This window comes from Photinus pyralis, unplaced genomic scaffold (genome assembly GCF_008802855.1).
Source record: "Photinus pyralis isolate 1611_PpyrPB1 unplaced genomic scaffold, Ppyr1.3 Ppyr1.4_LG3b, whole genome shotgun sequence".
Taxonomy (NCBI): Eukaryota; Metazoa; Arthropoda; class Insecta; order Coleoptera; family Lampyridae; genus Photinus; species Photinus pyralis.
Genome location: NW_022170510.1, coordinates 12,542,504 through 12,555,776, shown reverse-complemented (window position 1 = coordinate 12,555,776; position 13,273 = coordinate 12,542,504). Strand labels below are relative to the sequence as shown.

At 37.1% G+C, this 13,273-nt stretch overlaps 1 protein-coding gene across 1 annotated transcript in view; it reads left to right on the top strand.

The window, feature by feature from the left end:
* The window catches only part of LOC116166742 (mucin-5AC-like), a gene marked incomplete at its 3' end in the record, with an annotated part of 108,164 nt that extends 97,217 nt beyond the window's left edge, over positions 1 to 10,947 (top strand). Inside the window, 4 exon segments of the mRNA XM_031481831.1 lie at positions 7,076 to 10,052; positions 10,103 to 10,415; positions 10,466 to 10,763; positions 10,817 to 10,947. Of these exon segments, the coding sequence (XP_031337691.1) occupies positions 7,076 to 10,052; positions 10,103 to 10,415; positions 10,466 to 10,763; positions 10,817 to 10,947 (3,719 nt within the window).
* Positions 10,948 to 13,273: the final 2,326 nt, after the last annotated feature.

Genomic DNA, 13,273 nt, shown 5'->3' with positions numbered 1-13,273 from the left:
CCCGTTTTTGCCGCTTTTCTTGAAATTTTTCTATTGGAATAATATTTTTTATTTTTGATTATTAAAATGTAAGTCGTTACGAAAATTTTGCAATCCCGCGCACCACTGTACGATGAAAAAAAATAGATTTTTCATCCCCTTGAAAAAGAGGTGATTTTTTACAGAAATCGTGAGATCTTGGAAACGGTTCAACTTTATGGGCCCAAACATTTATCTTCTGTTTTATCATAAAACAGGTTATGTTACCTCCAAATTTCAAAGCCCTACGACATTTTTTCGCAAAAATTAGAATAAAAACGAAAAAAACAGTTTTTCCGGTTTTTCTAGGAAAATTGGAGGTTATGTGAAAATAGTGCACATACAAAAGTTGCTAATTTTTTTAATCTCTATAACTTTTACATTTAACATTTTCGTCTAACATCAATAGTTTTGCCACAATTTGCAAAATATCACTTTCCACCCCTTTCAACCCCCGTCATTTCACCCGCGGAAGAATTCAGCTGTTTTAATTATTTTTTCCCAATTTCTATTCATTTCATCTGCCTGAAAAACCCGGTTTCGCCCGGTAACTAATTTTTTTTGAAAATAAATCATTTTAGAGCTATTTAGCATGGACTACTAATAATTCCAATGTTAATGTGTTGCCATGAGAGTGATAGTAAATAACAGATATTGAAAAATGTCTAGTTGTCTTTTGCCATGTTAAATTACATTACAAAACTTCATTCACTAATGTTCTCTGTAACGGTAGCTTTTAGGTTGAATTTAAATTTTTTCGATTTTTACAGATTTAGGTTAGTTGAATTTTTTGAAACTTTAGGGGTTTGAGTAGTTTAGGAATTACAAATCATAGAGAGTATCAAAATTTCGCGGGTTGAATTGGTTTTCCAAACAAATTATATTCTTGGTGGAAATAAACAAAAATTGTCAGCCGCGGTGCAAATTTGGTGCGTTTTCTTGCGTCTTTTAATTTCTATGGAACATTATTTCTAGTGGGTTTCGGAAGCCTCTCGAGTCAAGATGTCTGGGATTTATATCAAATCATAATTCGTCTTTTCAATAAATCCTATTAGGTTGCTAGATCAGCATTAAGTTACTCTCTTTATCAGGAGGAGATTAGTCAGCAAGATTTCGATAGCTGGTCCTTTCTCCTGTGCTTTCATGAATATCACGATTCCAATTGGCACAATTGAAAAACATGGGGGACTTAGTTATTACACGTTATATTCTTAGTAAAAATAATAGTGAGAATTACTTTTGGGGGAGATTTTGGGGTTTTTGAGTTTAAGGGTAATCGATGTAGTCTGAAAATGAGAGTTGTTAATAAATTCGCGTCTTGATCGCAGGAGCGTGATTCCTGGTAGAATTTGGAAACGATTCGCATTTGGGAAGCCGTTGCTACTAGTGCGGAGCCCTTAATAAAATTTGAATCAGATTCAATTTTTGGATAACCGTCACGATCAGTTTCGTGTTTGATCAAACTCGTGAACTCTAAAAAGTTATACTAATAAAAATTGCGGTTTGCTCGAAACTTTTAAAATACAAAGATACACCGGATAAGACAGCGTTTAAAAAATCAAAGAAGTCTCGTGTTACCGCCTGCGAGATTCTGTTGGAACCTATCTTTCCTAATGCATTGTCACTGACCAATGATTGTATCCAACCCAATTCTGTATCAACATTGTCACCTGCAAAAGTGCTCATTTATGTAAAAATAAAAAATTATCGTAATTTAAAACTTGATTAATGTTTAAAAGTTAACTATTAAATTTTGTGATTTAAAAATTCTTAAAGAGCCCAACCTATAGGATTTATGTAAAAATAAAAAATTATCGTAATTTAAAACTTGATTAATGTTTAAAAGTTAACTATTAAATTTTGTGATTTAAAAATTCTTAAAGAGCCCAACCTATAGGCACTTAAAGCGGATTTGTCTTGCATGTATTTTTTACCAATTATAAAACCACAAAAATCTCATTCCTTTAAAAGAAATTGAGTCTGAATTGGTCACAGTTAGTAGTTCCATTGAAATGATATTTTAGATATTAAATCCAGATTAGTTCCAAAAAAGATCTGGCCACAAAATTGATTTTGTTCAATTTCGATAATCTTAAATAGCAAGACTTGTGAAGGGTAATGTACGTACATATTTTCGTCAATATACCTATTCAAAACGTTGTGGTAATTTTGTGTTTAAAATTACGAACAAATTCATAGGAAAATCAAGCAGAAGGAAACTATCCGTTGGTCAAGTAACAATTTTCGCTAAAGAATCTGCGAGTTTATTTAAAAAAATTTCATTTCGAAAAGGAAAAGAAGTTCAACTAATTTTATCGCAAAAGCCTGTTGCATGTTATAGTCATTCATACTTTAAGTAAAGCTCAAAGTGCAGAAGGACAGTACATAGGAGGATAGTGAATCTAATTTTCGAGGTATTTGAAAGCCGTACAAAAGCCAGTTGTGGAAGTGCGGAGGCAAGGAACACGAGAAAACTGTTCTAAGAGGCAATAAGAGAGTAGGTAAACGGTTTTCAAATATAGTTCAGGCGCTGTTAATGAGTTTTCGTAACGCCTGAAAAAGCGAAGGTTGCCAGTAGTCCTCGCAGACGTATGGGCCCTAATTGGTCTTAATTCCCTTGAGCTACCTACCCACTTTCGTGTGAGTTTTCCTTTTGACACGACGCAAAGAGCGTCGAGATTTACAATCTCAATGTTGTACACGTGTTGTACGCTCACGTTCGGGAAAGATAATCGTGTAGTTGTTACAAACATTCCTAGCGCCTCATTAGCATGTCAATAATTGAATATATTATGCAAAATTTCAACGCCAACTCACAATTCAAGCTAAAACGATTGTTAGCACTTTGATAAATGCGAATTTATCCACCTTCCGGGTGTCTTTTGCCATTGAAAACGACTGATTGACACTTACATTGGGGAAGTCTCGTTTCAGAGATTTCCCAAGGGGATCTTAATTAAATACCTTTTGAACCTATCGATTTTATCGTTGTTTGGTAAACACGACAGGAAAACACGATACACCTCGGATCGTATCCTTAGGTATTCAAATTGAAATTGTAATAGGGAAACCGTAAAATGTAACGAGCAATTACTTCCGAATATTTTATGACGTGCTATTGAAAAAAGGTAAATACCACTTGATGGTAATGGGGCGTACGACTTCCTTTCATCCTATTGAGGCCATTTTCCAATACGTTTTACAAGAGTAGGTATTTTAATTTTCAGATTTACGTAATGGTCATTTATATGCTTCTAGCTTTTGAAAAATTAAAGTACACACATTTTGTCCAATTCACACCACGTGACCCAAACGCCGGATTTGACATCCTGGTCCAAGATTCAGACCTAAGGCGAAAATTGAAGGAATATAGTCATATTTAATCGATTTTAAATTACACCATCTAACACGTTTTAAAAAATACGATATTTTACATTTACATTTAACATTTAGAAACAAATGATACTGCAAAACCTTTTCAAATTGGTCACGAAAATCCAAATTTCCCATTCAAAATTCTGTGGTCTGACGAATGCACCTTTACCAACAACAACATTATGGTTAGGTCCAAGAAACCCAAGGGAAGTGACAGAGGTGAGAGTGAGTGCGATATCTTTGGTCGTTAGCCCGTTATTGACGGCACATTAATGTATCTTCTCGCAAATGATCTCGGCGCATCTTGAAAAACTGTGACTGATTGTGAGGCAGAATATGTTTTTCCAGCAAGACGGTGCTCCTGCCCATAACGCCAATATGAGTACAAATGGTTTGAACATGATTTGAACCAAATGTTTGTGTTGTCCGATAATAACTTTTTACCTCCCTTTTTACCAATATCTGACCAGATGAAACTTTTTAACATTACGATTAAATTATTTACGCGTTTAAAATTTATCATACAAACTAAATACAAGAAATCGAATTAATGAATTAAACAATTACAACATTAAAAATGATAGTTCAACAAAATTTTCCCATTCTGTGTCCATTTGAAATAAAAAAATAACTTGAATTACGCTATAGGTATACAGGATATTCCGATTACAATTTCCGATCTTCTGACCGAAATTACTTTAACAATACGTATTTTTACACTACGACGATCTCATCTTCGGCATTCTTTCAACCTAGAGAGTCGACAGTCGCATGTAGTTACACCACAATACGATAGAAATAACAGCGTTGGACTTGGGTGTGTGCAAAAGACGTGAACTGTGTGTGTGGAGGAGGAGAAAAACCCGAAAACATGGAGGAAATTAAAAACATAATGATAACCCTTAACAAGAGTATGATAGAAATGAGAAATGACGTCAGAAAAGAAATAACGGAAATGAGAGAAGAGTTTAAAAAGGAAATGCAAGAACTGAAGAGGCAAAATCAAGAGAAGGAAGAAAAATGGAACAAAGAAAAACGAGAACCGAGAGAATATACAAACTAGAGAAAAAACGTTATAATTAAAGGAGAAGAAGCAAGTAATATTAAGGAAACCGACGCAATAAATTTTCTAAAAAATGAATTAAAACTAAATATTTCTACTACAGAAGCCCGTACAATACAAAATAGAGAACGAAAAATAGGTATTCTAATAAAATGTACAAATAGGGAGGGAAAAAATGCAATCATGAGGAACAGACAAGCCCTAAGAGATAAAAAGGTATATAATCTTTAATCTTTAATCTTTAATCTTTAATCTTTAATCTTTAATCTTTAATCTTTAATCTTTAATCTTTAATCTTTAATCTTTAATCTTTAATCTTTAATCTTTAATTTAATGTTCTAGCTATCACAGTATATAAACTATATCAGTGTCGTCGACTTACTATAAACTAGTGCACCTACTAACAGAGCAATTTACACATATAAATAAAATAAAAAGAGGTCAAGTTAAAATACAGTAAAACACTTAAGTAAAATAGACAAAATATCACAGAATATTAGAACACCAATCAGTTATTATATCGATAACGACCTGGGTCATGGATCGCTAGCACAGAAGAAGAAGAAGACAACAAAAAAAAATCAAAAGATAACGTGACAAATAAAGAAGGGAAAGAATTGATTAACTTCGTAGAAGAAAAAGGTTTGTACATCCTCAACGGAAACGTGAAAGGAGACGAAGAGGGAGAGTATACATACATAGGAAGCAGAGAGCAGTCCGTAATAGACTATATTATTCTAAATGAAAAAGGGAAAGAACACTTAAAAAAAGACACCCGAAACAAACAAAAGAAATTACAAAAACGAGACAAATCTGGACATAACAAACAATAGATAAGTAAAGAAAACATCTAAAGAAGATAGGATTCAAAGAAACTAAATGTGATGCTACACTAGAAGAAATCAAAAAGGCAATAACTAAAGGTGAAGGAAAAAACATCAAAAATAAACAACTGGACACCAGGAAGAAGCACGTGGTGGGACACAGAATGTAAAGAGAAAAAACAAATTACAAAAAAAGTCCTCATGGATTAGAGAACAGGAAAAGACACAGGTGAAGAGTACAGAACAAAGCAGAGAGAATGTAAGAATACATGCAAACGCAAAAAAGAAGAATTACAAAAAGAGGAAATAAGAGAAATACAAAGCATCAAAAATGAAAATGAAGTGTGGAAATTTATAAACAAAGGGAGGAAAAATAAAGAAGGAATACCGGACGACATTGGAGAAGAAGAAGGGAAAAACTACCTTATACAAAGTGTAAACGAACAGATAAGCTTCAGAGTGGAAAAAACAAAAAGAAGAAGTGAAAAGGGGGGGAAGAAATAGATGAATAGATGAAAAAAAAGAAAACTCCTGGACCAGACCAAATAACAAATGAAAGGTGAAACAGCAAATCAGAAAAATTATTAACAGGGTATGGAGAGGAAGATTTCCGGAAAGTTGCAAAGAAGGAGAAATATGCCCAATATACAAAAAAGGAAACAAAGATGACATTAAAAACTATAGGGGAAACTCAGCATACAAACTTTACGCTAAAATACTAAACAACCGCTTAAATGAAGAAGTAGAGGACAAAGAAATACTCACAAATGGGCTTTGGGAAGGGAAGGGGGACGGTAGACAACATATACAGTAGAACAAGGACTGGAAAAGAAATGAGGTAAAGTCTACGCCCTTATTCATAGATCTAAAAGCAGCATTCGATAATCTAGACACAAACGAATTATATAAGAGCTTGAAAAAGAAGATTATTTTTGGACGGAAAATGGAGTCAGGCAGACCTGGAAGAAGCATTAAGAAAATGGCAAGCAGGAGGAATAAAAATTGGAGAACAAAAGATATGGTCATTAACATACGGGGACGACATGGTGCTCCTTGCAACAAAGCAATCAGAAATGAAGAAAATGATCACATTCTACCATCTAATCTACAAAGTTCAATAAGTCCCTACGACGCTCGAGTAAATCCCCATTTAAGACCGTAGGATCCCCTAGGTACTATAAATCTTCTGATATAATGTACAATAAAATTGTTATATAACGTATTGTAACGTGATTTATAAATTCGGGTTCGATTTATATCAATATTTATTAAACAAAACTAAAACACTATAAAAACCGTACAATTTATATCGATTATTTATATCACACACTTCGCAATTTATATTTCCGCGCTCGATGTTTCATACGTACTCGAACTCGTTCGGTAGTAGACTGCCGCGATGTTCGGTCCGCAACCATTTATACACGCAAGCAATGTAAGTCCAGAACATTCGCGTACAGTCTCGAATATTCCTACACAAATCCCACTATCGCGCGCGTAGAAAATTCCAGAGCGCCAAAGGCGACGTCATGTCTGGAGCGTTTCCGTTACAGTATATTCATTGTAAAAGTAAAATGCATATTCTCGACTATCAATTCGACTCACGTGACCACGTGCAAATTATTAGATTATTTAAAAGTAACATAAACGTCTCCGAAAATCTACTTCAGCTACGTGTCGTATTTGGAAGTTCCACTCATTTATAGGAGTCGCGCCGTCCAGAATGATAATGAATACCTTTAACACCTTTCAATTTCTTTCTATTTCCTTGAATAACTCGCTTTATTTGTTACAGAAAATTACTTCCTGGGAACACCGCGATTTCCACAAACCTATCATCCGACTTCAAGTGAGTTTAACACGTTAAGGAAAACACCTCTCGCGTTCGGAAGAAATAGTTTTATACCGTCATCTGACTTAGATACATCGGATTTACCATCTCACTTGCAGAGGAGGTTACCGCAGTATCAGTTTAGCTCATTTGAAAATTCGGGAGAGAAATTTCCGCCTCAGTTACCGTCATTTGCTCAACAGATTTCTCCATCGACCCATCGACCCAGTTACTCCCACCTGTTCTCTAAAAATTCGCACAATCACGACCCGTCCCAAACGGAAACTTTTCTAGGAGAAATTACGATACAAAGCCCCGCCGAACTTCCCATAGAGTTTAAAAATCGAAATATTGGAGGTTTCCAACCTTCCCTCCATTTTCCTGTCCGCCAATTCGCGGTGCCCAACAAGACGCAAAACACGAACGGAATCGTAGATCAACACTTGGATTCGACTCCTACCAATCACTATACTGGAAGTACCAGAGCGAATTTCCTCAATCATCGAACGCGAATTTTTGCACCAGCAACCGGCAATCGACCCGAGGTCAACGATTACTTTGTGAATACGAACGGTGACGTATTCGTTACAACAAAAAGGCCTGAACATGACGAACGAACGACTACGCACTCTGAAAAGCACGACGAAGTTACAACTCCAGACACAAGAACAGTGGAAAATACGTTTAATTTGGATTCATTGCTGGAAGAGCCTGTTGACAAATCGGAACCATCAAGCAACAAAGACAACGTTGAAGTGATAAAGGCGGTAACCGTGTCGCCTGACAAATTTTACTTGCCAGATCCTAATGTGACGAGTAGTGGTGAAGATTATATGGCCACAGATGACTCGGAAGATTATGATTACGATACAACGGCTCTCTATGATGAAGAAACGACAACCGCTTTCGTTCCAGATTCAGAAGAAACAACCGAGAGCACCGAACTGAACTCTGTCGATGGCAGCAAAATTGTAAACCCCCCAGCAGTGCAAGAATCGGGCTATGAAGTTTTAACCATGAAACCTGCAACAATGGTAAAGGATGATAATTTCAAAAAATTCGTAGATAGCTCTGTAATCGATACAGATCCTCCACCACCGCGCGTAAAGGATCTGGAGGATACAGTCATATCGGTTGTAACGACCAAAAGTATTATAAACAATACTTTAATCGACACACTTCCGTCTAATTACAGCGTAACGGAGCAAATGGTGACCACTTCGGATCCTAATGTAACCACTGAGAGTCACTTGCAAGCGCAATTGTCTGCACCCAAGCATACCTTAGGTGAAGAGGAGGTCTCGACGGAAGGTTGGGTTGTAGTCGCTTCAGTTCAGACTAGCCGCAGCGTGTCTGGAGCTCGTTATTTGCCTTTCCCCGTTGTGGAGCAACACGAAAGAACTAAACTTCTCAACGAACGCGAGAAAGACGAAGAAGAGGCGGTAACTTTCTCAAATACGACAGTTGAAAATGAATCCACGACAATATCATCCAGTGAAAAGCAAAATACGTCAACGGAAAGCTTAACGGATAAACTAGATCGCGTTCAGTCAGACTTATCCGGGAGTCTGCTTACTGGTAGCTTCAATAACGAAGCCAGCAACATTGCAGTTATCACGGAAGGCCAACTGGACAAATCGGATGAGACTACAATGTTTGATAGCCCATCTTCGGGCAACGTCACCAGTCGGCCGTCATCTCCAGGTTCTCCACCAGTAGTCATCCGAAAGTTTTCTCCTCTTGCTCGTCCTTCTACTACAGCGAGGTCCAGGATGGGTCTCAAACCACGGAAGGTGAATTCCCCAGTGGACATTGACAAACCCCAAAGTGACCAGCCAGTCAAGCTGTACGTTCCCGACATCAAATTGAAGAATGGCACAACTGGTAGATCCTCGGGAATATCCAACCAAAATCAAATCATCGTGCAGGACGTAAATCAGCGCAAAGAAGCCGAATTATCCCAAAAAACCTTAGAACACCTACTGCATAAAATTAAATTCAAGGAAACGAGCGCTTTGCTTCCCCCCGATTATCACGAGAAGATCGTGTCTAACGCAAGTGAAGAGACTAACTCGAAAAAAATGAAACCTGCCTACGGAACGGCTAGTTCAACAGCAAGTCCGAGTGTTTTCGATAACATAAAACAAGCTGATGTCGGCGCTCTTCTTCCACCAGGCTATAATTCGAAGCAAAACGATACCGTGCCAAAGTCCGACTCAAAAACTACACAAAACAAGACGGATGCATTGACTAACCTCTTTAAAAAAGTCAAACAGGATGACATCGCAGCGTTCCTTCCACCCGGTTACAAACCCCCCTCCGATGAAACGCCGAAGAATCGCACTATCGACAATCTTCTAAAGAAAAGCGCCGTTGACAATATATCAGCGTTTCTGCCTCCAGGATACAAACCACCATCCGAGGACGCGCCAAAGAACCGCACCATTGAAAACCTTTTAAAGAAGAGCGTGGTTGATGACCTATCAGCCTTCCTTCCTCCTGGATACAAACAGCCCAAGTCAACTACGGTAAAGACACCACTGTCGATCATTGAAACCGCAACGCAAGACGATGTAAGCGCATTTTTACCTCCCGGTTACAAGGTATCAACGCCCAAAGCCGATATTTCGAGCACTTCCGCCCAGCCAAAAAGTTTAAGTGATATTTTTGAAAGTGCCAAACAAGATGATATTTCCGCCTTCTTACCCCCCGGTTTCAAATCGAAATTTGGGCTGAGCAAGGTTTCAACAACTACCGAAGTTAGTACTACGACAACAACCGAAAAAATAACGACTACGACCGCCGCTCCTGGTTTTAAACTCGTCTTCCCGAGCAGGCCGGGAGGTGCTCATAGAAAGAATACAAAAGCGTCGGGATCTCGATCGAACTACAACGAACCTGCGAATACGCCGCCCTCGATACATAAGGGTTGGCCTACACGGTGAGTTTTGTGAGGAATCTTTGGTTGAGTATTGGTTTGGTTGTTTTTAGTGCGACAACTGAGTTTACGGGGTGGCCAACTCCATCAACGACGCCGCTTTCCATTGAGAAAATACTGGAACGGGCACGTGCAGCAGCCGGCGCGACTTCCAGTACAACTACCGAGGCAGCCATGAGTACACCTAGCACTAGTACAACGACAACGTCAACAACTACAACGAGACCCACAACTCCTGGTCTGTGCCTCTCCGAATGCGATTTAGTAGGAACAATTAAGCTAACGGGCGGAGCGAAATGGGCCCCAGAGCTTCTCGATCGAAACACCAAGGAATGGCAACTTCTAGCCAACGAGGTTCAATACCAGGTATATTTGCAGTTGTTACTGAATGATGCTAACAGTTAATTTTGTTGCAGCTTGAAGATATTTACAGCAAATCCGATGTTCTAAGCAAATGGTACAAAAAAATTCGGATAGATGGATTTACGAAAGGAAGCGTTCTTGTGGATTACGTGGTGGAGTTAAGCAACGTAAGCAGAGAAGTTAGCACCACGGATCTAAAATCAATGTTCAACGACGCCCTCCAGGACGCGCTGGCAAAAAGCGGCACCAACCGTGAAGCCAAGTCGAGCGATTTGAGAAGTTCGCTGGACGAAGGTGAAAGACTGAGTTTAGGAAATTTCATAATAGATCCCACCTATACTGATTTCGTTGGTATGTTGTGATTAGTGATGTGGTAAAAAAAACTACCTTGTAATTTGTTGCAGTTTTACCAAAGCAAATATTGCCCACGGTGGGTTACGCTGAGGACAACGTTCTTCTTCCTCAATGGGCTATTGCAATTATTGTAATAGGTTTAGCATCTCTTCTATTTGTGATTATATTTGGGGTTACAGTGGTAAGTACATCTTTCATTAGAAATACCATCTAACATTATTCTTTCTTTAATTTGTCTAATGTCTCCTTTATTAATTGAGGAGACATATAAATATACAAGTCAAAATTTGATCGCTTCCTACTTCTTCTTTGCGCAAAATAGTACGTTCGAGGACAATTGTGTTGGCTCTAGTCTTTAAAATTCAGCTTACAAACTGAAAATGATAGGTACGTTGCGATTGGCTAAAGAATTGAAAGTTTTTTTCAAAAAATCGACTGCACCAAAATTTCTCGGGAAAACACAATTTCTTATTAATTTTGGTGCGTAGAATCCAAAACAATTCGTACTTTTTCGATCAGACTTCTCAATTAAAAGTTATAGACTAGAAACCAACTAGGCTACTAGTTCAAAAGTTACAGCCCTTTGAATTTTCTTTCGAAATTGGTTTCTAGTCTATAACTTTTGATTGAGAAGTCTAATCGAAAAAGTACGAATTGTTTTGGATTCTACGCACCAAAATTAATAAGAAAAAGTGTTTTCCCGAGAAATTTTGGTGCAGGCGATTTTTGGAAAAAAAGGAAGGTTGTACACTGCCTTTTTTTGAGGCACCAAAAAAAATTGTCTCAGAACGACCGGAAAAAAACTTTTTCTTATAGAATATGTGGCCTGTAGAATCCATAATTTCAAACAGTTTTAAGATTGGGCTACTAGTTCAAAAGTTACGGCCCTTTGAATTTTCTTTCGAAATTGGTTTCTAGTCTATAACTTTTGATTGAGAAGTCTAATCGAAAAAGTACGAATTGTTTTGGATTCTACGCACCCAAATTAATAAGAAAAGTGTTTTCCCGAGAAATTTTGGTGTAGTCGATTTTTGGTAAAAAAGGAAGGTTATACACTGCCTTTTTTTGAGGCCCCGAAAAAAAAATTGTCTCAGATCGACCCGGAAAAAAATTTTCTTATAGAATGTGGCCTGTAGAATCCATAATTTCAAACAGTTCCAAGATTGGGCTACTAGTTCAAAAGTTACAGCCCTTTGAATTTTTTTTCGAAATTGGTTTCTAGTCTATAACTTTTGATTGAGAAGTCTGATCGAAAAAGTACGAATTGTTTTGGATTCTACGCACCAAAATTAATAAGAAAAAGTGTTTTCCCGAGAAATTTTGGTGCAGTCGATTTTTGGAAAAAAAGGAAGGTTGTACACTGCCTTTTTTTGAGGCACCAAAAAAAATTGTCTCGGAACGACTGGAAAAAACTTTTTCTTATAGAATGTGGCCTGTAGAATCCATAATTTCAAACAGTTTTAAGATTGGGCTACTAGTTCAAAAGTTACAGCCCTTTGAATTTTCTTTCGAAATTGGTTTCTAGTCTATAACTTTTGATTGAGAAGTCTAATCGAAAAAGTGCGGATTGTTTTGGATTCTACGCACCAAAATTAATAAGAAAAAGTGTTTTCCCGAGAAATTTTGGTGCAGTCGATTTTTGGTAAAAAAGGAAGGTTTACACTGCCTTTTTTTGAGGCCCTCAAAAAAAATTGTCTCAGATCGACCCGGAAAAAAATTTTTCTTATAGAATGTGACCTGTAGAATCCATAATTTCAAACAGTTCCAAGATTGGGCTACTAGTTCAAAAGTTACAGCCCTTTGAATTTTCTTTCGAAATTGGTTTCTAACTTTTGATTGAGAAGTCTGATCGAAAAAGTACGAATTGTTTTGGATTCTACGCACCAAAATTAATAAGAAAAAGTGTTTCCCGAGAAATTTTGGTACAGTCGATTTTTGGTAAAAAAGGAAGGTTGTACTGCTTTTTTTGAGGCACCAAAAAAGAATTGTCTCGGAACGACTGGAAAAAACTTTTTTCTTATAGAATGTGGCTGTAAAATCCATAATTTCAAACAGTTTTTAAGATTGGGCTACTAGTCAAAAAGTTACAGCCCTTTGAATTTTCTTTCGAAATTGGTTTCTAGTCTATAACTTTTGATTGAGAAGTCTAATCGAAAAAGTACGAATTCTTTTGGATGCTACGCACCAAATTTAATAAGAAAAAGTGTTTTCCCGAGAAATTTTGGTACAGTCGATTTTTGGAAAAAAAGGAAGGTTGTACTACTGGCTTTTTTTGAGGCACCAAAAAAAAATTGTCTCGGAACGACTGGAAAAAACTTTTTCTTATAGAATGTGGCCTGTAGAATCCATAATTTCAAACAGTTTTAAGATTGGGCTACTAGTTCAAAAGTTACAGCCCTTTGAATTTTCTTTCGAAATTGGTTTCTAGTCTATAACTTTTGATTGAGAAGTCTGATCGAAAAAGTACGGATTGTTTTGGATTCTACGCACCAAAATTAATAAGAAAA